The sequence below is a fragment of the Telmatherina bonti genome, assembly GCF_933228915.1.
Source record: "Telmatherina bonti genome assembly, chromosome: 6".
Classification (NCBI taxonomy): Eukaryota; Metazoa; Chordata; class Actinopteri; order Atheriniformes; family Telmatherinidae; genus Telmatherina; species Telmatherina bonti.
Window position 1 is genome coordinate 38,606,470 of NC_136624.1, and position 23,845 is coordinate 38,630,314.

General features: G+C 42.7%; 1 protein-coding gene across 1 annotated transcript; it reads left to right on the top strand.

Moving 5' to 3' along the window:
- Positions 1-701: 701 nt before the first annotated feature.
- On the top strand, positions 702-23,844 carry atxn7 (ataxin 7; the record flags this gene model as incomplete). Its single annotated transcript, XM_079241580.1, has 11 exons — positions 702-906; positions 1,102-1,170; positions 6,965-7,069; positions 13,422-13,710; positions 15,904-16,238; positions 16,346-16,428; positions 17,722-18,002; positions 18,132-18,321; positions 18,418-18,539; positions 18,680-19,826; positions 20,512-23,844. 11 exons carry the CDS (start codon positions 702-704, stop codon positions 20,527-20,529), a joined length of 2,844 nt encoding a protein of 947 aa, XP_079097706.1. The 3' UTR covers positions 20,530-23,844.
- Between the last annotated feature and the right edge of the window lies 1 nt (position 23,845).

The window sequence follows — 23,845 nt, forward strand, 5'->3', positions numbered from 1 at the left end:
GACACATCTAAGTGCATGAATTATTAATCCAAAATAAGTTTAAAACAGAATTCTGCCACTTTAGACAGAGCTAAGCTTTTTTTTTTATAGCACAGTTACACAAGCTCCAAAAATATTTTGGACCACCCTACACATACACTGGAATGTTATTTTACTGATACAGCAAAATGATGGCAAACACCTGATCCTGCCCATGTTGAGGGGACATTATCTCCAGTTGATGGTGAACCAATAAAGAGATAAATCTAGTTATAATGCAGTGATTTACTCTATGTCCTTGTGTGTGTATGAGTGTGTGGAAAGAGCTTGGGTCTTTATTGGTTTTTAAATGTCTTCTTATCTACTGCTTGTTTTAATCCTTATGACTTGATTTTATCTTGTAAAGCACTTTGTCTTGCCCATGGCATGAAAGGTGCTCAAGAAATAGTTTGATTTGATTTGATTGGTACCACTAGCTGAGAGATGTTAGAAATGTCGTTTCACAGTGTATCATTCACAATTTTCAAAATGTTGTGGTGGGTAAGGGGGGCCATGGAACACTCTGGGCCCAGGGGCCTGTGCACTTTTAATCCGGCCCTGCATTTAACAAGAACTAACCCTTATTTGTTTCCAATGCCAATCGTTTAAATGAATGAATTGAAAGCGTGAGCTGCGCGCGAGCCGCGCCGCTGACTCTCTGTTGTTACATTGTAGCGGAAAGAATGTCGGAAAGGGCCGAGGATGACGTCAGGGGGGAGCAGCGCCGAGCGGCCAGGCAGCAGCTGAAGCAGCAGCAGATCCAGCGGGGAGAAGGCTCCACAGCAATGGCGACTGTTGCGGAGCGGAGATCCTTACCTAGTCCTGAAATCATGCTGGGACAGCCTTGGAGCAACTGGGTCGACGCCACCAAACTCCACGGACACGACGGTGAGTTCCCCAGCGTCCCGAATGTGCGCGAGGAAGCGAGGCGGAGCGCGACAGTTCCCAGTCCTGTCCTTTTTTCGGCCGATTGCATGCAGTTTTCTGTTGTATATGAAGAAACGCTACTGGTAGCAACAGCACGGTCAGACAAGCAAGTGCAACTATTTATCTGTCTGTGTGTCGGATCGTGTCGTTTTTCAGGTGCTGAACCGGAGGAAAGTTTCAAAGACTTGGGGAAAAATCGAGAAGCCATGCGTTTGTGCAGAGAAGGTGAGTGTTTTTTTTTTTTTCGCTCCAGGGCCAAAGGTGTATTTTGGTTCTGAGGGTTTGCGTACACACACGCGGACTCAACACTTTACATGCACCGTACAGTTAAAATGAATTATAGATCATGCGGATTAAAAACTAACTGGGTAATGACACTGAAAGGTGTTATTTATTCATGTACAACTGTACAAAATATAACACAATGTTGTTAATAACCAAGACTTACAGTAGTTAAATCTAGGCCCAGAAATAAAAATGTAACAATTATCTTTGTGGAGGATATTTCCATTTAACTTTACAATGTAGCTTCTATATTTCTGGTACTATACATATTAAAATTAAAATGTTTCTTTCTTCTCTTTCACCTGCTGCCAAAAGCAACGCTTGCTGCTTTAAGAACTGTAAACAGGCAACACTTTAAACCACTTAATAGTAATAGGAAAAATTCTTTACATTTCAATCTGAAATATATATATAATTAATGAATATGAAAAAATCTTGTTGGCATTAACAAGATTCTGATTCTTCTGATGCTTCAACACAATATGAACACAAGTAATATTGTTGTCACAGATCACAATGAAATAATGTATAGAATTGAACAGTGTGCAACAGTAGAGAGGACGTCCAATCTGTTCAGACTAGACAGTGTAAACACAAAGTTTGCTTTAATCTCATGTAAAATCATTGCTTTTTTTATTTTAAAATTGATGCCTATTTCATGGCTTTACCAGCAGTGGTTTGTGGAGGTTAATGGGATAATTACAACAGAATGGAAAGGACAGTATTTGTCATTAAATGAACAACAACAGAGACGGGCATTAACGGTCCTCTGAGCCTCACAGTAACGTCTCACATCAGTTTGCATTATAAGTTTTCTTGGAAACGCCTTAATTAGCTGTTGTCCTCTTTGCAGACCTGGATTCAGAATGAGGGTCAACACAGAAAAGCAGGAACTCACTAGACTTTAAAACTTTGTCATAATAAAGTGAGCAAGGAAGAGGATTGAAGACAAACCTGAATGATGATTTAAGTAACTTCTCTAAAACATTTTGTTATTTACTTCTTTAAGGCATCATTGTTCGCAGATACAGCCCTTGTTTAAGCAAGCAGTTTAGCATGATTGCATATTTAAGCATTTTTGCAAAACATTGATAAGTATTAAAAACCAACATATTTCTTTTTAAGTACTTGAATATTTATTTCTTTTATTAAGAATATATTTATTTCAGTGTCAGTTTCAGTGTACTTTCTAGGAAACACTTTCATGGCATTTTTTTCTGATGGCCCTGAGTTTTAACATAGTTTGTTCAGTAAACCGTTGAGGTCTGCAGAAATCGCTGTTGATTCTGATTCAAAAGTGTAATTTCCCATTTGTCTAAAAGCACCATCAGCGGCTCTGTTATTACTAAAATTAACTGAAAAACATTAATGAAAAGTGTTCTGTATAAGTAAGAATTCTTCGTTTCAGCCTCTGAAAATCCAGACACAGGATTGGACCCACATTGAGTTCTGGGGTTTATTTAGTGGTGTATTTTATGTGACAGAGTAATTTTGTCGTGATGTTTGAATCCCCGTTGCTGATTATGCTTTAACAACCAGGTTTAGTCCAACATAAATCACAGCAAAGTTATGGCTGATAGGGAGGGATTGCTACGAGCCATCCCTGGCTGAAATGCAGACAGATTGGTTCAGTTGGTGATGGACAGAGCTGGATGTCCTGGGTGTGCTGGTGTTAGCTCAAAGGCTATATTCTGCACGTTAAGCAATACAGTAACTATACGCTTCGAAGGTTATGGAGGTAGCCCACCCATAAAGACGGGCTGGAGGGGAGTGAGTGGTTCCGTACCCTGAACAGGCTGAGAGAATGGTGGTAAATAGTGGTGTTGCAGTATCGCTGTTTGGTATTTTAATGAAAGCATGTCAGAAACATCTCATTAAGTGGTCAGAAAGTTATATCAGCTTGTAAGCTAAAGGCATGATATGTCTCCTTTAAATCGCTGCCCAGACAGATATTTTATCTTTTGTTCAAGGACACGAGCGAGCCATGACACATGCGACCTTGGCGTGATGGCAGCCAGGACATCAAATTAAGATGCGTCCCGTCTTTTTTATCTCTGTTACAAAACTGAGCGAAGAATAGCGATTTTAGTTTGATTTGCAAATATGTTTTTGTTTATTATTTGGCAGTACAGATGACTGTAGTAAGGAAAGCCTATAAGCACACATCAGCCCAATCATTAAATGAGTGGCATCTACCAAGCAGTTGTTTTGGTGATAAATGTGACAGAATGAAGTTTCTGAATGAAGAAGCTTCGTTTTGAAGGGCGCACGTGTTGACTTTGGCCAGTTCTAGTCCTCATTCATCCTGCCAAAACATTTACACACTAGAACTGAATGTAAAGTGTTTGTAGGCTACATCACAGAGAGAAGCTTTCACAAAAGACGGCAAGCTTCCCTTTGGTCACATGATTTTGCCCCGCGCTTATGTCATCATATTGTTTTCAGCTTTAGTTCTTGTTTTGTCTTCATGAGCTGCTGTAAAGGGTTAATTACAGGCTACTTGTCTAATGTTGCATTTACATTGGTCAACAATGTGTGCTGTGTACTTACCCTAAGATCATTGCACAATTCCACAAGCAAATTCCCCGAAGCCCTCGGTAACAAAAGCACCGCTTTAATATCGCCTATATTTTGGCTGGTGTGGGATGGCACAAAACACACGTGATTGTGCTAACAGTGTGCGTTTTAGGTGGCTTCAAGCTTCAGAACGACTGCTGGCATTATGTCCTCAGGTCAAAGGAAGTATTTTTCACTAGGCAGAGTGGTCATTTGATGATTGGAGGCAGCTTAGATCACTGGATATGCAGCCTGATTGACGTGATCATGTAGCATGTTGCTGACTGTTGTTGTGTCATGGGTCTGATCAACACATGCTGCTCATGGCAGAAGTTTGTGCTCATACGAGCTGTGTGTATGTGTGCACAGATACACAGACACTCTTTGGGGGGGGTGGGTATAACGAGTGGATGACTACACCTCTCCATCATGACTCACCACCAGATTCCTCCTGTGGTCTAACAGCCATTCTGCCACACACAGATAATTAATACGCATGCACGCGCGCGCACACACACACACTCATTGTTAAAAGGAATAGAAATTAATGATTGATGAATTCACCACTCTGTTGCGTGTTTTTTTTAAATAAATTTTACAGCGACACTGTCACAGTTGGTGAGACAGGGGAATGTAGTGCCACTGACAGCCACGGGTCAGACCGAGCCAGCATGCGTGCTGCTCAGAAGCAGCTAGAGCTGCTGTGATCCCACCTAGATCGTTTATCACCGCCGTCAATGAGGATGCAGAAATGAGCTAGACTCGTGGTTTTCCCCCCCGTCTCATTCTCTCGCCCTCGTCTGTGTGTCGCTGAGGTTTTGGCCTGTTTCTCTGCTCTTTTGGTCCCCCCCTCCATTTGCACTTGTTTCTGGGCTCTGCTACATTATTTTGCCTCTTCTTTCTTCTGCTCTGCGACTTCCTGTCTTCCATTTTCGCCTCCCTCTTGCAAGAGAAGAAAATGGACATTGAGAATGGGTCAGACATAGTGGCACTAGACCGCTGCTGAAGTTGAGCCACGTCGGCGCTACTGTCCAATAGCATCTACAATGCTGAATAAAGAGAAATAGGGCTGCTTTCATAGTCGAGCAACCTGTTAGAAGAGCACTCCAGGCAAACTGCAGCAGCAGTTTGGGAATGAGTCTCTTTTTGACCTTGCTATTGATCCAGGAAGGAAATGTGGTTTGCCTGTTGGTTGCTACAGTCCTCTGGAACTGCAGGAAGGCAGTTTAAATGAACATTATATGGGAACTTATTGATTAGCAAACACTCCTGCTTTCTAATCATAGTTTCGATTTACTACTGGTAGAAAATAACGGGCCGTAGACGAGACTAAACCAAATGAAAACGGATATGAAAAGTTTTTTCTTTACGGCAGCGTGTTGTATTAGCTTGTGCTTTTGCAGTTGGCAACCAGTTCCCTCCAGATCACACATCTGCACTTGTTTGCTTTGCACAGCAGTCCGCTTGTCTACTTCAGTTTGATATAATGCACATGCCTTTGTTCATAGAGTGTAGACTTTTCCCTTCTCTGTGGCAGACGCCAGATGCTGCAAAACAAGCGTTCCACAGCTAGTGAAGGAGACATTTGGCAAAGGTGCTTCAAACAATTGACACATTAAGTAGCATCAGGCTTTTCGTGTCATCCACACAAGACAGCCACTGACCTCTCTAGCAGGAACCCAGCAGGTAGAAGCTTTTATATGGTCTTTGCTTAATGGTCCTCATCATCTCCAGACTCAGCCAGAGACATTTGGAGAACCCTTGACAGCCCTAGCAGAATAATCTTGGAGTGGGGCTCCACTTCTCTCCTCTTGTGTCCTCCTCTCTGCTCATCTCATCACGGCGCCCCAGGCAATCTCTTAATTAGCCCCCTTAATTAGGTAGTTTCTGATTCTCTGCGCCAGGGTAAATTTTGATCACATTCTGGTGAAGAACACATTTGCCTCGGTGTCTTACAAACTGCGTGGCTATTGGATGGATATGTACCTGGAATGCGATGATTGTGGTTCGGAACGAATATTTTCCTGAATGTGGCTCTGCAAAGTGATGCTAATGCATAAGCACATGGTACTTTTTATATATTTACATTTTCCTAAATGCATTTTTGTTTTTTCTTCAATAATTTGCAGTTGCATCCAATAGCTACAGTCCAAAATATCAACCCCCCCAAGAGGGTGGCGGCAGTCCTGCCAGTGTGATTCCTCACCAAATCTGGGACGGGGGGGCAGGGCATAACCACAAGACATTTTGATGATGTGGCATCATGAAGTCATGTGACTTCAGAGATTACCTGCCTACTAACCAGTGTTTTAATGCCTGGAATTTTATGTGCACTAAACATTCCTGTAGCTATGTGTCTATATATACTGCAGGGTTGTAACAATATGTTTATCAGTGGGTCTTCTGATTACTTCTCTCATTAATTATCAGCTTCTGGTAAAAGGTTCGCCTCTAGGCTGTTCATAATCCTGAAGCAGGTAAAGTCGTAATTAAAATAATCAGTATTAACACTTTTAGTTTGTTTGTTTAACTTTAAGAGATTTATTTTTCTGTCACCAAGGTTTTTTTTCTGTCTTATAAGCAAATGGGAAGCAGTGAGGGAAAGCAAACCATCTGCTACGCTGTGTTCTGTTTGTATCTGGGAGAGACATAGATGACAGGTAGCCTTTTCATGGCTCTTATCACATTTCTATATTTAACTTATTTTTCTGTATCTTATCACTATCCTCCTGACTGAGTAAAGAGCCATTACTACCCTGTGTTTGCAGATTACTCCCAGGTGCGAGCAAAGTTCTTTGTGCAGATTGTGCTCGATGGGTTTCTTGATTGAGTTCTCCTATTTTTCTTTGCATGGGTCATTTTATATTTAGATATATTCCCTGCATGTTATATGGCCTCAGTTTAAATTAGCTTTCCAGGAACTTGGAAATTTTTTTCTGTGGTTTGTTGTTGTGTTTATGCGGAGAGAAAAAAGAAATCCCTACCAACCTGTCATAAACTGGGCTACAGCTAAACAAAGACAACAAATGATGGATGGTACAAAGTAGATTGAAAGTGACGGATGATCCGCAGTCAGTAGAAGTCTGCCAACTGGGCCAGCAGGTGAATACAGCTCCATTTTATTCCCCTTCGCCTAATGTTGTGCCCCCTCTCTGCTTGACTCCTCCTTTGTCGACAGACATGCCCATATTTGGTCAGTGTCCCGCCCAGGATGACTTCTACCTGGTGATGTGCAGCCACTGTGGTCATGTGGTCAAACCTCAAGCCTTCCAAGCACACTATGGTAAGTTTTATACACACGCTTGATGATAATGTGTGGTTTGATGTTTGCATGTGTTCATAGGATGACTCCTGACTGCAGCTGTTGCATTTTGGGACCAGTTTGTGAAACTGGGAGAGTAAATTGTTCAGTTAGGAGGACAAAAAGTGATTCAGGAAAAAAAGCCCCTTGTCTGTTTATGTTGTTTTAATCTTGCGTCTTCTAAAGATTCTCTTAGGTACCTCTCAATTTTAATGCAGATGCTACAATTTGATTATAAAGTGATTATCATGATCTTCATGAGCTTGTTTCCCCACTGGGGTTTTTTCTCACTCCATGGCTACCTTTACACTGTTTTATACTCACTCCATTGACTCTTAAGTAACTTAAAAATGGATCTTCTCTATATTTGAATAAAATAAATCCAACACATATTAAACATTTTTTTTTTTTTTAATATCATCTTTAAATTTTTACATGGAATCTCCAGGAAAAATGTGTCAGGGACAACAATCTAATCTGGGCTGGAACGGAGCTGCTGTTGCATGTTTTTAGTACTATTATCATAATTTATATTTAGGTTTAAACATCTTGCATACGGAGTAGGTCTTGTCTGTTCTCATGTCCATGAAAACCTAAATGTTTCCATGCTAGTCCTGAAAACCCATCAGTAAATCTCAGTACCAGTAGCTGCAAGGGTAGCTGCTAGCATCTTTATGTTTCTGTCGCACTTCACAGCTGCATTTTTGTCATTTAATTACTATGACAAATAATAGTTTAAGCATTTACAAATTGTAATTAAATCTGCATGTGTTGCATCGCGATGAATCAATTATATAGTAAATCAACCCAACACTAGCATCTCCTGAGACATTTGAGGTGTTTATTCATGTCAATTTGTGTTGAAGAGCAAATATGAGTGTCACAGTGGTGGCTAAAGCAGTATTATCTAGATGTGTATGTTTGAGCCATCTTTCTCTTGCTTAGCCTTCCTACTACCAGTTAATTCCTCAAATCATTAAGACCTTTTTGTCCTTCTAAAGTTAGAAATTTCTAACAGTGATTTCCAAAACACACCAAAGAGCTACAGTGCAACAGAAATGGCTCACTCACTCTGTGTGAAATATCGCAACGAGTAGAGCTTAATGTATTGAACAAACCGCTGACTGTGTGGCCCAACATTTGTCAGAAAACTAATAAAACACTCGTGCTGCCCGACAGCAACATGATACATAAACGTTCAGGCACAGATACACTGATGAAACTGCAGCACATTCATCAGCAGCATTTGGAAGGCAATATTATACTAATCACATTGCAAAGAAGGAATTATTTACCTACTTCATGTATGAGATTTGTTTCGGTTGATCTGTGAATGATCAACTGAGACTTTCCTGATGGACCTTTTCCATTTTCTCTCATATCTTAAGAATTCTTTTTTGGGGGATTTTACCTTTTTTTTTCCCCCCACTGTTTTATTTTTTAAATTTCAGCCATTTGCCTGTTCCACTTTCTGGTGATGGAACTATGCAGCTTAGTTAATTGTTTCCAAACCAGATGACGGAAAGGCTGCTGATGTACTTTTCCTTTAATACAGCGTTTCAGGTTTTAGTAGTAAATTCAGATATAAAGTCATTTTACTGATAAGTCAGCTGTTTACATGAGATGCAGTTCTACACGGTGTCCACGTTGCAGAAGGAAAGATAGTTTCACTGTCTGTCCATTAACTGTTCATCATCAAAACTCAGATTAGGGATGATGAGAAGGAACGTTGATACAGGTGTGTCTGAATATTCAAGTTACTCTGGAACTCAGAAGTCATCAACCCACTGGATAGTCGTGGCTCGATTCCACCGACTGCTGCGAAGGTTTCGTAAGACACTGAACCCCACGTTGCTTCCTAATGTGAATATAGGGATTAAAATGTGTCAGAAAGGACAAAGCACTTCGTATGTAACCGTAGCAGTGCAGTATGAGTGTGTGTGTGTGTGTGTGTGTGTGTGTGTGTGTGTGTGTGTGTGTGTGAATCAGTGACTGACATGTAGTGTTTAGGTGTTTTAAGCGTTCAACATAACTGGAAAAGTACTACATGAATACAGTCCATTTACCATTTTCCCACAAGCCAGTGCAGAAAGATTTGTGGCAATGCAGCGCCTCTAAGACTGGTGAAGAATAAATGAATTTGATCTTATCTGTAGGGACATGACGGCATTCTAAGGTAAGGGGTGATACATCATGACACACGTTGTGTGTACCCCGCACCACTTTTCCTTTCCATGCCAAAGAGCTGGGTGTGCAAACCAGTCGCTGAAGACTGGATGCAGGACTGACTAATATCAGTCACAGATCGTGATGTTTGATTTTTATAATGCCACTTTTTTTTTTTTTTTAAATTTTTTTATTTAACAACATTCTGTGGTGGGTGAAAAACAAATCAAGAGTAGAAGAGGTCATAAACTGGCCGCATTAGACGACATATATCATCACACATCCCAGGCACAGCAGTCTTTGCTTTTGTGAAAAGCTTTGAATATATCCTCTTCATCTGGTGTGAAATAAGTCACAACTTATTTAATAAAAATTTAAATAAAATGAAAAAGCAACAAATCTGAATGATTCTAAAGCGACTAAAAAAAAACAAAAAAACAAAACTGTTTTCCTTTGGGCTACTCATTATTTCCATTTTATGTGTTACTGTAACGTACGTTCATGCAGTTGTCTCCTGATTGGACCATGTCCAACTAAATTAATGATTTTTGCTGAGTTTCAGGGTTTTTTTTCTGTAAGAAAATTAGAGCTGCGTGTTAATCGTTGACTTGCATATGTAGCCACACTTGTTGAAAATGAGCTGTGGTGATGGATCCAGGAAGGTTTGCGCTTTTCTGGTTCAACTAATGGGTTGAACCATTTAAGAATAAAATGAGGAGGGTGATCGTCCAAATGATTGGGCCTTTAATTCAGGCTTTTTAATAACCAATTATGAGATTATTTATTATAAATATCAGCCAGTTGTGATGCTTCATAATCAATTGGTCCACCATTTGAAGCTGTTTGGTTTCAAAATGACAAAATAAACAAGGTGTTTTTAAAAGATATGAAGATAATCTTAATAATCGGCCCCTATAATTGAGATTCTGAATTTTGTTAATTTGCTACCCAGCAAATGTTTAAAATTAATTGTACTCATCATTTCACCTATTATTTCTGTGATTAGACTTTTCTAAATCCCCCCCCCATGCAGTACCACTTTAATGGGATGACGTTTTGTGTTGATGCAACGTAGTTTCAGTGCAGGAATTTTCACTTCTCACCATGTGGATGGTAACTTCTACTGTTGAACCAAATGAAATGAGAGAGTAATTGCATCACAGGATTTAGCTGTACTTGACAACTTTTACATCATGTTTTCACATCAACTCCCGAGAAATGAGCTGTCTTCACTCCCAAACTCCTTTAAGTAAAATGGCAATTCAGAGTGTTGCCTAATCTGTCACATCATATAAAGCTGTTTGTTTTATGTATAATTTCAGTCTCGGCCTATTTCAGAGGAAAGTTTTCATTGCGCTGCAGTCTCAATGAAGTTTAACAGTTGCAGTACAAAGGTCAGCCATAAGAGGGCAGTATAAAAGCACATGGATCCTGATGGAGTGTACACTGATGCATCTGCACACTAAACGGACTCCTCCCATATGCTCAAACAATATAGACTGATACAATCACCATGTTATTCTGCATTTTATTAAGTATCTAGATTAATTTTTAAACATGTCTCTGGATTTTTAAACTCGATGTAAAGACAGTGGAGGGGGGGGGACTTTGTCCATAATGTGATACGGAACAGACATCTTGATCCTGCTGTTGTTACGCAGACTCTGCAGTTCACATTCTTGCAGTACAAATGCCTACAAGGAGCAGTGCTTGTACAATTATTTCACTCACTGTGTTTTTTTTTACTCTTATCATTGATTATTCATAATGTCTTCATGATTGTTGGGTTCACATTGATTAAATTTTCCTCTGAACAAATGTATATATCAATACTAACTATGAACTTTTAGTTCCGATAATCCAGGTCCCAAAGATTTTATTTGACACATTCTTTTTTTTCTTTTTTTCTTTTTTTTTTTTATTGATTAGAAGGTTAGATATTAGTTTTCTCTATTCTGTTACGTATCCTTTCAGCTCCACAGCAAAGTGATGACTAAATGAAACCATGCTGCTGTATGTGGTCATACGGAGGACTCTTGCTGTGTTTAAGTCCATCTTTTTCTTTCTGACGCCTTTACGGGAAGACCCTGTATGGTGTTAACACAGGCAGAAGCACTGATCTCAGCAGCAGTGAGACGGTCTCAATATGACGTTAGCATGCCTCTTTGAGCCCATCTGTCTTCCGTTAGGTGTTTGTGCTTCTCAGCTGAGGCTGATCCCAGCAGGGGTGACACTCGCTCCAGAATGGAAAAACTGCACGCTCATCTTCAGTTTCATGCACTCGTTGCTGAATATGTCGAACAAAGGACTTGTCTCCTCGCAGATCTAGTCAGAAAGCAAGTAAAACATGCTTTATCTGTTAGCATGATCAGCTTATTGTTATGTAAATACTGAGCAGTGCTGTGGACGCTGTTGTCTCCCTCCCACAGCCAGGGTTTCCCCATAAAACCAAACAACTGTTGACCTTTTACCACAGCTTGGCTTTTGTATTTAAATGATATGTGCATCATGGACCAAGAAGTGAGTCACACCAGGGTTTTCTGTTGTGCGAGGGTGCTGTTGACTGGGACAGAAGGGGAAGGAGGGAGGGACGTAGGCAGAGAAAGAAAAGCTAAGCAGTGGGAGGGAAAATCTGTGGAGCATGTGGCAAATGGGTGAGTAGGGGAGGTGCTTAGGTGGGAGAAGAACCCCCCCCCCCTTACTTCCTGAAAAGAGAAATGGGAAGAAGGCTAAGCAGTTGACGCCATGCGTGTCTTTATGTGAAAAGCTTCTGAGGGTGTGGCATCTTTCAGCACGCTGGTATCCGCTTCACCATTTCTCCTGAAACGAACCTGTTTGCAGGCCACCTTCTGAGACTGAACTTTGTCCAACAACCCCCTTCATGGTTTTACTAAGAAGTTAACAAGCTTCACACCATCATAAAGCAGCTAAATATATTTTCTGTCAGAACCTTGAAAAGTGTTGAAATGGTTTGGCTTCAGTCATTCTTATTTAACTACTTTATTAATGCTATCATTTAGCATCCCTTCTTTCTTTGTCATTCTGCTCATGCAGTAAAATGAGTTCATTTTTTCATATTATTCTGTTGAATCATGCTTGAGAAGCAATGTTTGACTTTCACTGGATAAATTTTAGGGCTGTGACAAAATGCTTTTGTCCTGAGTTTTGGGTGCCGATTCGATTTAAATTGCAATTCTCTGTTTTTTTATATTACTGATTTTTGTAGATTAAAAACAAAAAATGTATGAAACCTTCTTTTTTTTTTTTTGCTCATTATTTTTTTTTCTAATTTCAATTATGAAAAATACAACACAGTAGCCAGGTCATCATTCTGCTGCTATAATACCCAAGAAGACAAGTAAAAACATAAATAAAAACAATAGAATAACACAAACTTTAATGAATTATTTTTATTTATTTGAAAAAAAAATCAATTTATTTTTTTTAAACAAAAATATTCTTTTTGTTAAAAATCTTTTTAAAATTGTGATGCAAAAAATCCCGATATTAAATTTTTTATTCTATTTTCCCACCCCTAATATATTTTAAAAAAATTTATATTTATCATGACTTTTTTTTTTTTTTTTTTTTTAGATTCCAGCTATTTCTGTGACCATTGTGAGTTTTTCTGTTATCGACCGAAGAACATTAGCAGTTTTGTCCACCTGTGTATACATAAACTTGATAATGGCTTGCTTAGAATATATATTTCTGTGCTTATCTCCTGGTATTCTTTAATGTGATAATGTTCATGCTACTGTCTTAAACTTATCACATTTAGTTCTGGATGCAGCACATAATGATGTGCATTTCTTCTTCTCTCCTATTTTTGTCTCTCTTTGTACAGCTAAGTAAGATCCTAACTTTTTCTTGTGTCATACTGCCTTTTATCAGTTTGCACAGCAGCTGTTGTACAAAGCCCAGGCAGGAAATAAAGCTCTTGACCTGTTGGCTGCTTCTATTTCAGGCTGTGCAGGCATGATTCACAAATGCTGTGTTGTTGAGGGAACCTGCTCTGTGCTGTCAGAGAAGGATGTTTCAGTCCCCCTGTGTCTAGTCTTTTCTGTCATCTTGCCTCATATTTCCTTCTGGCCTGTTAGTGTTTCATTCAGATTATCTTGTTGCATCAATGCTCAGGTTTTAATACCAAGTTGTTTTGTCATTACAGAGAGAAGACACGGTTCGGCCAGCAAGCCAGCCTCCACGTCGCCATTCCTCGTGTCCCGCAAAAACCGAACCAGCGGCAGTGGGCTTGGGCCGGGGCCGGGCTCAGCGGCTGTGGCCGGAGTGACAAGTGGAGGCATCCTCGGCCGACTGTCCACTGCCGGCTCTACTTTAACTTCCTCTTCATCGTCCTCCTCCAATCCAAAACTCCTCAAATCCGCCAAAGACAAGCTGCCAGGCATTCAGCGAAGACCCCCCTTTACCCCATTCAGGATAATTCAGCCAGACAAAATGTAAGTTTTTATCTCCAACTGGTGCGTAACTGGATGTCGTGACGGTTTGGCTATACGATGATACAGACTGCTGTGTCTTGGAGAGGTTTTGGGAATTTATTCTTCAGAAAAGAGAGAAAATAAAGCCATGACTAATTATTTATTTTCAGTAAACACAGTTTTCCTGAGTGTAAATATTAGCAGGTAGGGCTGGGGATATGCCGATATATATCGTTTGGATAGAAAATGTCTATCGTTTCATATGAGGCTCCACCGTTTACGCCACGATAAGCTGCTTTACTGCAGTGTTTCACGTCAAGATGCGCTTTACAGCACGCTGCAATACAATGCTCTGCTCTGGTCTCTGGTCTGGACTCTGGTCTGGACTCTGGTCTGGTCTCTGGTCTGGACTCTGGTCTGGACTCTGGTCTGGACTCTGGTCTGGTCTCTGGTCTGGACTCTGGTCTGGTCTCTGGTCTGGACTCTGGTCTGGTCTCTGGTCTGGTCTCTGGTCTGGACTCTGGTCTGGTCTCTGGTCTGGACTCTGGTCTGGTCTCTGGTCTGGACTCTGGTCTGGACTCTGGTCTGGTCTCTGGTCTGGTCTCTGGTCTGGACTCTGGTCTGGACTCTGGTCTGGACTCTGGTCTGGTCTCTGGTCTGGACTCTGGTCTGGTCTCTGGTCTGGACTCTGGTCTGGACTCTGGTCTGGACTCTGGTCTGGACTCTGGTCTGGTCTCTGGTCTGGACTCTGGTCTGGTCTCTGGTCTGGTCTCTGGTCTGGACTCTGGTCTGGACTCTGGTCTGGACTCTGGTCTGGACTCTGGCCTGGTCTCTGGTCTGGACTAGTTGACCCCAGTCTTTGGATGGAAGAGCTCTACTTGGTTTATATTCTCTGAACATATCACAGATGTGTTCTGGTCCTAAACCATGCTGGGATTTGTAAACAATCAGCAGGGTTTTGAAATCTATCCTGTGATTGACTGAAAGAATACAGAATAAAGAATAGAGTCAACGAGCAAAAGCAGCGTCAAGTGGAGGAGAAAGCTCATAAGAAACTCCAGACACAAACGCTGCAGCAGGCTTTTACCCATGACACGTCATACGGCCATAGTTCCCTCACATGGAAGGAGATCACTGCTGCTGCCGCTGCCAAGAACATCTGACACATAACTGATGACTGACACAACATTACACAAAGAATTTTATATTATTATGTATATTGTTGTGGGGATATAAAATGAGCTGTATCGTGATATAAGATAAACCTTATTTATGTGGCACTTTTCATAGACACAAGGTCATAAAGTGCTTCACAACAATAAACATAGAAAACCTGCAACATGTGGGGAAAAAAGAAACGGTATAAATACACAGCAGTGTCACTGAGTCTTTTTGGAGCTAAAATGCCTGAAGAGTTTTTAAGAGGTTTTTAAAAGGATCTACTGAATCCAGAGAGCGCAGATCCTGGAGAAGCTCATTCCAGAGACGGGGGGCGACAGCTTTAAAAGAACGGCCCCCCCGGTTTTAAAACGGGTTTGTGGAACCATCAACAGGTGTTTCCTGGTCAACCTTAGCCTTCGAGCCGGACTGCAGGGCTTAACTAAGTCCTCAATGTAACTAAGGTCCTGTCCGTGTAGGGCTCGGAAAGGAAGTACCAGGATTTTAAAACGAATACGATATTCAACAGGAAGCCAGTGAAGAGACTTAACACGGGTGTGATGTGTATATGATGAGAAAATGAGATTTTTGTCATATCGCCCAGCCCTATTAGTAGGTAAACACAGTTGCTCCAGTTATATATTTCAGATTATTGCCTTAAAAACAGTAGAAATTGAACTTTAAAGCTGCTCAACTTTGATAACAAGACAGTGTTGTTCTTTTTAATATATATAATACTGTTGATTTGTAATGTCATATTTATGTGTTTTCTATCATACTTAAAACTTGGAACTGTGTTCCCTGATGCAGTTGTGTGTGTGTGTGTGTGTGTGTGTGTGTGTGTGTGTGTGTGTGTGTGTGTGTGTGTGTGTGTGTGTGTGTTTATGTGCTAAAATCTCTTATAACGATGGGACATAAAGATGTATTTTTTTGTCCTATCAGCCCCTTCCATTCGTCCACATCCGTCTCCTACCATGCTCTGCTCACCGGCTCCATGTTTCTAACTCTCAGCTTGCTCCTTGCTGCCCTCTTCATCTCTGTAACCTTCTCTTCCAGCCTCACCCCGGCTGTCAAGGTGGAGAAGATGCATCTGAGGGTGGACTCGTCAGCTAAGCTGGTGCAGGCTTCATCTGCCCCTACCACCACCTCATCCTCCTCTTCTACATCCTCCTCTAGCACCACTGTGAGCTCCAACACTACCGCTATCACAGCCTCTTCCTCCGCTTCATCAGCCCTTAAACCAGGCCTTAACTGTCCCTCCATACCAAAGCCTCCCGTGCTGGCTTCCGGTCAGATTCCCAACGGCAAGGGCCTTCTCTCGGACAAGAAGCATGACGGCAGCAACAGCAGCAGCACCAGTAGCAGACGCCACTTTAGCAAGAAAGTGTCAGGTCAGTAGGATGGGGAGATGGAGGCAGGCTGGTTACAGTTTCATGTCAGATGGACATTGTGGATTTAGATCTGAGTTAAAAGCATTCCTCTCCCTCCCTCTCTTCAGAGCGCGAGTTCAATCCAGACGTTCATTGTGGCGTTATGGATGTGACGGCTCGGAAACCCTGCACAAGATCCCTCACATGCAAGGTAACCTCCCTCTTTCTGGTCCCAACTCGATGTTCGGTAAATAAAATATGTGTAAAGATGGTAATACTTTACAATACTCGTTTTGTCCCGAATTTCCTTTAAAGGACAATATAAACCTTAAAATTTTTAATTTACACAGTGTGGTGGCACCATATCAGCTTCAGGTCTGCAGAGGGGTTTCCCATCACTGCCTGAAAACTGAGGAGCCATTATAGATGCACATTATCAGCTAGGGCTGCTCGATTATGACAAAAATTATAATCAGGATTATTTTGACTGAAATTGAGATCTTGATTATTTAACACAATTATCCAGTATTTTTAAACAACGCTGCGCGTCGTGGTGTTCTAACCGTCTTGTTTAATCCGCTTTTACCGCTTATATAGGAACTATTTTACGTCGGCCTGGATGTACGTTTTATGCCAAACAACCGCTGTCAGGCTGCAGCGCGTTTCTCTCATTCACCTGTTTAAAAGACGGCTGATCTGAACCAGCTGGTTAACGCGTTGCTATGGTAACGCCCCGTAACAGAGGGATATTACAATGTTTACCTCCCCGAACTATGTATAGGAAAATAATGCAGCCAGTTGTCACTGACAATGGTATAAACTATGTTTAGGTGAACTTCCACAACCTACTGCAGTTATTCTACATTGACCTGCAGCCGGAGCCGACTGAGACTGGCCGCCTGGGAGTGCTTTAGGACGGGAGAGGCTCCCGCTGCTCCTTCCTTACAGTAACTGCAGAACAATATGTGCCTTCAAGTCAGTCGCCAAAACACCAGAAAAGTCTCTAATAACTCCAGTAAAAGCTGCTAGATTTGTCGCTTTTAACAAAAAAAGTCTCCAGATTTAGCGAGAAAGTCGCCAAGTTGGCAACAGTGTCTGAATGAAAGCAAAGCGGCTGTGGGAGGAGTTTACAGCACAGCGCTGCAACGCCAGAGACACTCGATTAGCAGCTGAAGACAGCAGGAGAGGAAACTGCAGAGAGGAAAATAATCACACCCTTTTATTTCTATGATCGCTGAAAACCCAGATCGTAACTGAGATTAAAATCCTCATAATCGCCCAGACCTACTATCAGCTTTTTGTAGCTTTCTACTGACAGGAGCATTTCTCCACACAGCCTGCAGGGATGAGCCGAGGAGTGATCGCCAGTTTAGCAATGTTTGTGGATGGAGATTTCATAAGAAGTGTGCAGGATATTAACACGATCTCTCTGTAGACTGAAAGATTAAAAAAAGAATAATTTTCTTATTTATTTCATGTTTTTAACATTTTGCTGTCCTAACAGACACATTCCTTAAGCCAGCGGAGGGCGGTGCCAGGGCGAAGGAAGCGCTTTGACACACTACTGGCAGAGCACAAGAACAGAACAAGGGAGCGAGAGCGGGAACGAGAGCTCCACCAACCCCATTCCCAACAAAACGCCCCTCTCAGGGACCCACACCCCTCTTCCCACCTCGTCCCTGGCCATGACGCCCACCAGGCGACTCACGGCAACGGTCCTGCCCCAGAAGCCACGAAGCCTTTGCAACTAGGAAAACCCAAATTTCACGGTCCTGTTCTTCCACGGTAAGCTCTCTGCCACATTCATGCCTGCTTTTTAATCTGCTTTGTTTACATGTAGGTATGTATTTATACCATGTCTGTGTTGTACTGTTTCTGCATGTTGACATGATGGTATCGCTCTGTGACAATCAGACTAAATAGCAGTCACGGAGGTGCTTCTTCCGGAGACCCTGCAGTAGTCCAAGAGTCACAACCACATCTGCAAGCTACCGCCGATGGTTTCTCCAGACCCTCCAGCGATGAAGGAGAGAATGAGGAGCGAGAGGACAATGCAGACAAACTAGACTGTCACTATTCAGGTTATCACCCCCGACCGGCAGCTGTAAGTGTCGCCGACCAACCAGAAGCCATTTCCTCTAGAAGTGGAAATGTGAAGGCTTCATGTTTTCCTCTTATCCAATTGTCTTTGCCTTTCCAGTACTGTAACTTTGGAAGTCGACTGTTTGGGAGAGGCTGTTACTCCTTTGACAGGCGATGGGACAAAGTGCGATGTGCCCTAACCACCATGATGGAAAAGCACGTCAACTCTCAGATGTGGAAGTAAGTCTGTCTTATTATTCTCCTCTCAGCTTCTGGATCAAGCATGATATTTTTTCCTGTAAATCCTACCCGATGTGAGGAATTGTTTGTCAATGTGAGTCAGCAGTAAAACCGACGTAATTTTATGTTTCTCATCACAGAAAAATCCCTTTGGCCTTGGAGAACTCCTCCTCTGTTGCACCTGCCCATAGGACAAGCACAAATTCCCACGGTAGCACTCCCTCTTCAGGCTTCCTGGGCCCTCCTGCCACCTTACCCCAAACTCCTTATAGCCAGTCGTATGAGGGCAAGTCAGTGCTCTCCTATGGGACCACGTTAAACGCTCGCAGCTCGCCGCAGGGCGGGGCCGAGCACCCGGCCTATGGCACCACGCAGGCCCGACAAGTGTCTTCGTCGCCGCAGATGCCTTCAGCCTACTTGTCCTCATCCTCCTCAGCTCCTTCCCTCGCCTCCGGCCGGGTGCTTAAGTCTCGTTCCTCTAGCAGCACCCCTACCAAGTCATCTTCGTCATCATTATCATCATACAGGCCCAAGGAGATGTCGTGTGGCTCCTCCACACCTCCCATCCCCAACTCGGCCAGCGGAGGAAGCATTGGGGCGCACAGTAACAGTAGCAGCGCCAGCTTCAGCTCGGGGAAGAAGAGGAAGAACAGCTCTGTCCTCTCTTCCTCTCATGGCTCCTCTGAATCCTCCTCATCAAACGCCAATTTCTCTTCCTCCTCCTTCAAAAAGAACTGTGCAAATGTTGGCAGCTCAGGGAGCACCTATCACCACAGCTCATTAGGTCTGTCATCCTCATCCTTATCCTTCTCCCACAGCGGAGTCCACAGCGTGGGGCTCAACTGCGGCCCCAATGTGCGCACCAACTCGCTTAGTCTCAAGGCAGAGCCTTCTGGAGGGTCAGCAGGCGGCTCCTCCGGCCCACCGGCGCGAGGTCCTCCGTCGGGCAGTCCCGCAGAATCCATCAAGCGGATGAGCGTGGTGATGAACAGCAGCGACTCGACGCTTTCCCTGGGGCCTTTTGTCCACCATCAGTCGTCATCATCCTCAGACCACCACACCAGCTTTAGTCACCACTCCACAGACGGACGCCTGGAGGGCAAGAAGCGCAAAAGCTCTTCTGCCTCCAGCAGCATTAACAGTGGGAGTGGAGGAGGTGGAGGAGGACCTGGACCAGGGAGATCCAAAGTGGCCAAGTCACCTGCCATTAATAACATCCACGGGAAGCAAGGGCGGGGGAGCATTCCAGGGACACCAGGACTACCCAACAACTCCCATTTACATCAGGTAGGAGAGCTTTTCCCTCCTTCTTACCGTCATCTGAAAACATGTTGCAGAAGGGAAAAGCAGGTGGATGTTTGTTTCTCACTTTAAATCAAGTCCCGTTTTTACTCGCGTCGCTTTTTCACGTGAAAAGATTTGAGGCTTTCTCATCTAAATGATCCAGTTTTTTTTAAAGACGTCCAGGTTTCAGGACGTTCAGATGACTCAAACAGCTGCTAGATGTGCACGCGCTCAGGTATTCACCACTTTGAGGTTTTTTTGCTATTTGTAGACTGTGATGATTAAAAAGCTGTAAGACATCAGTTTATAGTGAAAACAGTGGCACACATCAAGACTGGAATATCACAGAGTCCACATGCAGCCAGCCTGCACCCTTTAGCTGTAGAACGAGTCATCTGTAGTTCTGAGTAGTTTGTTATGAAATAAGCTCTATAATGCCGTTAAAAATACTCATAAAACGAGTATTTGTCTTTACGGTGTGGCGCCAGGCCAACACTCCCTCTTGTTGTTTTTAAATGGAAATTTTATTTGATCTAATAAGAATGTTGTTGACAGGTGGACCCATAAAAACCAGTTTCACGCTGATTTGAAATGATCTTCATTTCTGTGGTTTTAGTGATGCTACGTCATACTTTTACTGCTGCTGTTGCACAACTTCAATGTGTTTTTCTTGTCTGTCTTGGCGCAGCCAAAGGCTCGTCCCTGACAGCGGTGTCGGCGTCTGCGGATGGAGCTGGCAGGCGGGCGGGGAATGGGAGCGGTCCACATGCTGCTCTGGACTGCACGAGGCCTTCTCAGACAAAATCCACATTACTCTCAGCTTCCCACAATCCTCAGGGTGGAGATGATCTGGACTGCCCAGCGACGTCAATGTGGTCCTTACTATTTCTCCCAAAGCCATGTGTGTGAGTGTGTGTGCGTGCTTGTATGGACAGCGGCACTGAATGGGGACAGGGGTCTGATGAGCGAGCCCAGAAGCCCCAACGCAAGTCTTGTCCCTGTATTTTGAGAGGTCTTCCCAGGTGTCTGGAGGTGGAACATTTGCAGCAGCCACAGGGTCTGGCGGGTCCTGCGGTTCAGGTTAATGGCTGCCACAACCAGCCGTCGCTGAGCTAACGGGGAGACGGCGAGTCGATCTCTTCCAACGTGCTTGAGAAATGGGTGTGTAACTGTGTGCCTGCGAGTATTTTTTCCTCATGTCAGATTCTGCTGGACTACTGGAATTTCTGACCTTATTTACACCCCCAGCGCCTGATCTCAGAAGCCTTGCAAGGAGAGCAGGAGGAGGAACAAACCTTAAAACAACGCCCAATCAGCTCGTTGTTTTCACTCTGCATTAGTCACATGTTTAGTAACTTCTGCTTACATGCAGTCGCCTGAGACAAGCCCACGGGGATGACCTGCTCCATTCTATATTCACCCAGAATAATTATGCAAGCGTTACCTTTTTATGATTTCTTACGAGCTTTTTACACTGAACTACAAAGGGTCTTTGTAGACTCGGTGAAGACGGTTGTGCTTTTAAATGTGAAAAGGACACCTGATGTGCCCATTTGATTAAGTCTTTTGTCAGAGAGATGGCGTGGTCCTGGAGGGACACCTGATCATTTCCTTCAATCTTTTCATCGCGTAGAACGAAAGCCACAGTAGACCTGCCCCCCCAACTGTGAACAACACTAAGTAAGTACTTTTCTCCGCTGCAGGCACTGCTTAGCTGTCCACAGAAGCTGCCGCAGCTTTGCCAACGACTTGTTTTTGTTTGTTTTTATATATAAGAGGGGAATCTTGCTAACGAACGGGTGATGGTGCATCATGGATATAAGGAAAATCTGTGCAGGCTGTATCAAGTACATCCACTTTTCTCCCCCCCTTCCCCACTCAGCTGTATAGGACGTACAGCTGCATGTGGGCAGATGTGAATTATAACATTTTATTTCTCCTTCATAGGGAATCAGGTATGGTACGTCTTAACTGGAACAAACTTGCAAACACATATTCTGTGGGCTGGATTGTCCCTCCTGTTTGTAACCACTCCCCCCGTTTCTGGATGTTTCAACGCCTCACCGTAAAACCATCAAGGTTTGTCCCAGTAGCTGGGAGGGGGGCCCCAAGTCCGGTCATCCAGGTCCTGCAGCCCTTCTCCGGCACACCTGAATGGCTCGTTGCCAGGCCTCGGTGGAGCTGGATGACATCGAGGTGGACAACTCCGGTCAGATCAGGCTGTTAAGTTTCCCTGCTGCAACACACTTGACTCAGATCATTAAAAATTAGCAGACTGGTGCAGTTTGATTTAAGCTCTGCACAAGCCTGCTAATGAAGTGTGATATGGATCAGGTGCGTTGCAGCAGGGAAACTCCAAACACTTGTAGGACTGCAGTCCTCTCGGAACGGAGTTACCCACCCCTGATTTAAGGGAATTCAGCTATTTATTCAGGTGTGTTGGAGAAGGGGTGCATCTAAAACTGCAGGATGGTAGAAGTGGAGAAGCGGACTCAGACACCCGTTCTAATCCTTCGTCGAAGCGGAGTCTTAAAGCCGGCAATACTCGCTCCTGTAGTTGGGATGTTTGCTTCTTACAGGCGGGAATTTCTTGGTGGGAGATTCATGGAGACAGTTTCACGGGAAATCTTTGGCGTTTATTTATGGAACCCCCCCCTCACCCAGATGTCAAACAGCGTGAAAAAGTAGAATTTTTTCATTTACCTTTTTTTTTTTCCCCCCTTGTAGCCTATGTATGACACAAGTATTGAAGTATCCCTATTTGAGAATACATATTTTGTTAACAAATTGTACATAGTAAAGTATGTATTTTTGCACAGGCATTTTTCGTACACACTGAATTTTTTGGTACAATTTTGAAAATCATTATTTTATTAAAAAAAAGAAAAAAAAAAAAAAAGAATGAAATGTCAGAACATGACAATTTGAAGTGGTTCACTGCCAAGTCTATACAATGCAATACACCAATATGTAGAGGCTGAAGCATCCCGTGAATCCTGTACTCGGATCCTTTAAGGAGGGAGGGGTGGGGTGAGGGAGTGTTGCCACTGTAGCATGTGTCTGTATGACAGAAAGGGTACCTTTTTGCTGTTCAAGGTCTCAATCACACGTGCTTTTACAAGGTATTTTACGTTGCCTATGAATCAGAAGCTACGCTGTGACCCGGATAGTCTGCAGTTTCCAAACGTCACGCAGGCTTGAAGCTGTGCACCGTCATGGACTCGTCATTTGCTGTGTAAATCCATGTCATGATCGAAACGCTTGTTTTTTCTAAAGGCTAAAGGGACTTAGCAATCACTGCAAGAAAGAGGAACATTTCAACCAATCCAACTGCTTGCATCGTCGTTGCCAAACAAGTAATTTGAATCACAGCTTTTTAAAGAATGAGTTTTGCAGCTTTTAAAAGAAAATATCAAAATAAGAAAGTGCCTGAATTAGTTTCACCCAACTGTTTGAGGACAGTGTTCTTTGGGTTGTCTGACCTTACTTGAATGTTCAAAGTATTTAGGAGTTAGGTTTTAAATCTGCCTGTGAACCCAAACATGGTAAAAAACCTGAGTTAGTCAGCTGCCCAGTATGAAACTTTTTCCTTCAGTTTTCCGGACCAGACGGTGAGATTTTGTTATTAGTGTGCGCTTTAAGCCCTCTCTGGTTTACTGAGATTTGTACGGAAACATTTGTAGTTTACTTTAAAAACTCCAGAGATCTTAACTTTGTTTCCTGAACGTGGAAACTTGGTAAGGATGTTTTCTTTATTCGCACCGTAGACTTGGAATGTGAATGTGAGGGAGAAAACAGCTCATGTCTGGGAAGAAAAATCCACCATACGATGTAAAAGCGTGTACAGTTTTGTTCTTTTTGTATACTTTATCAGAATCATTTTCAGCTGGACTTATGTATTGGCTGCTATGTAATTCATGAACAAAAAATAGGTTAGAATTAATATTTAAAGAAAAGATTGTATAGTATATTTGTTTTGTAACAACTTTGTGTAAATAAAATAATTTATACTGTTATTTATA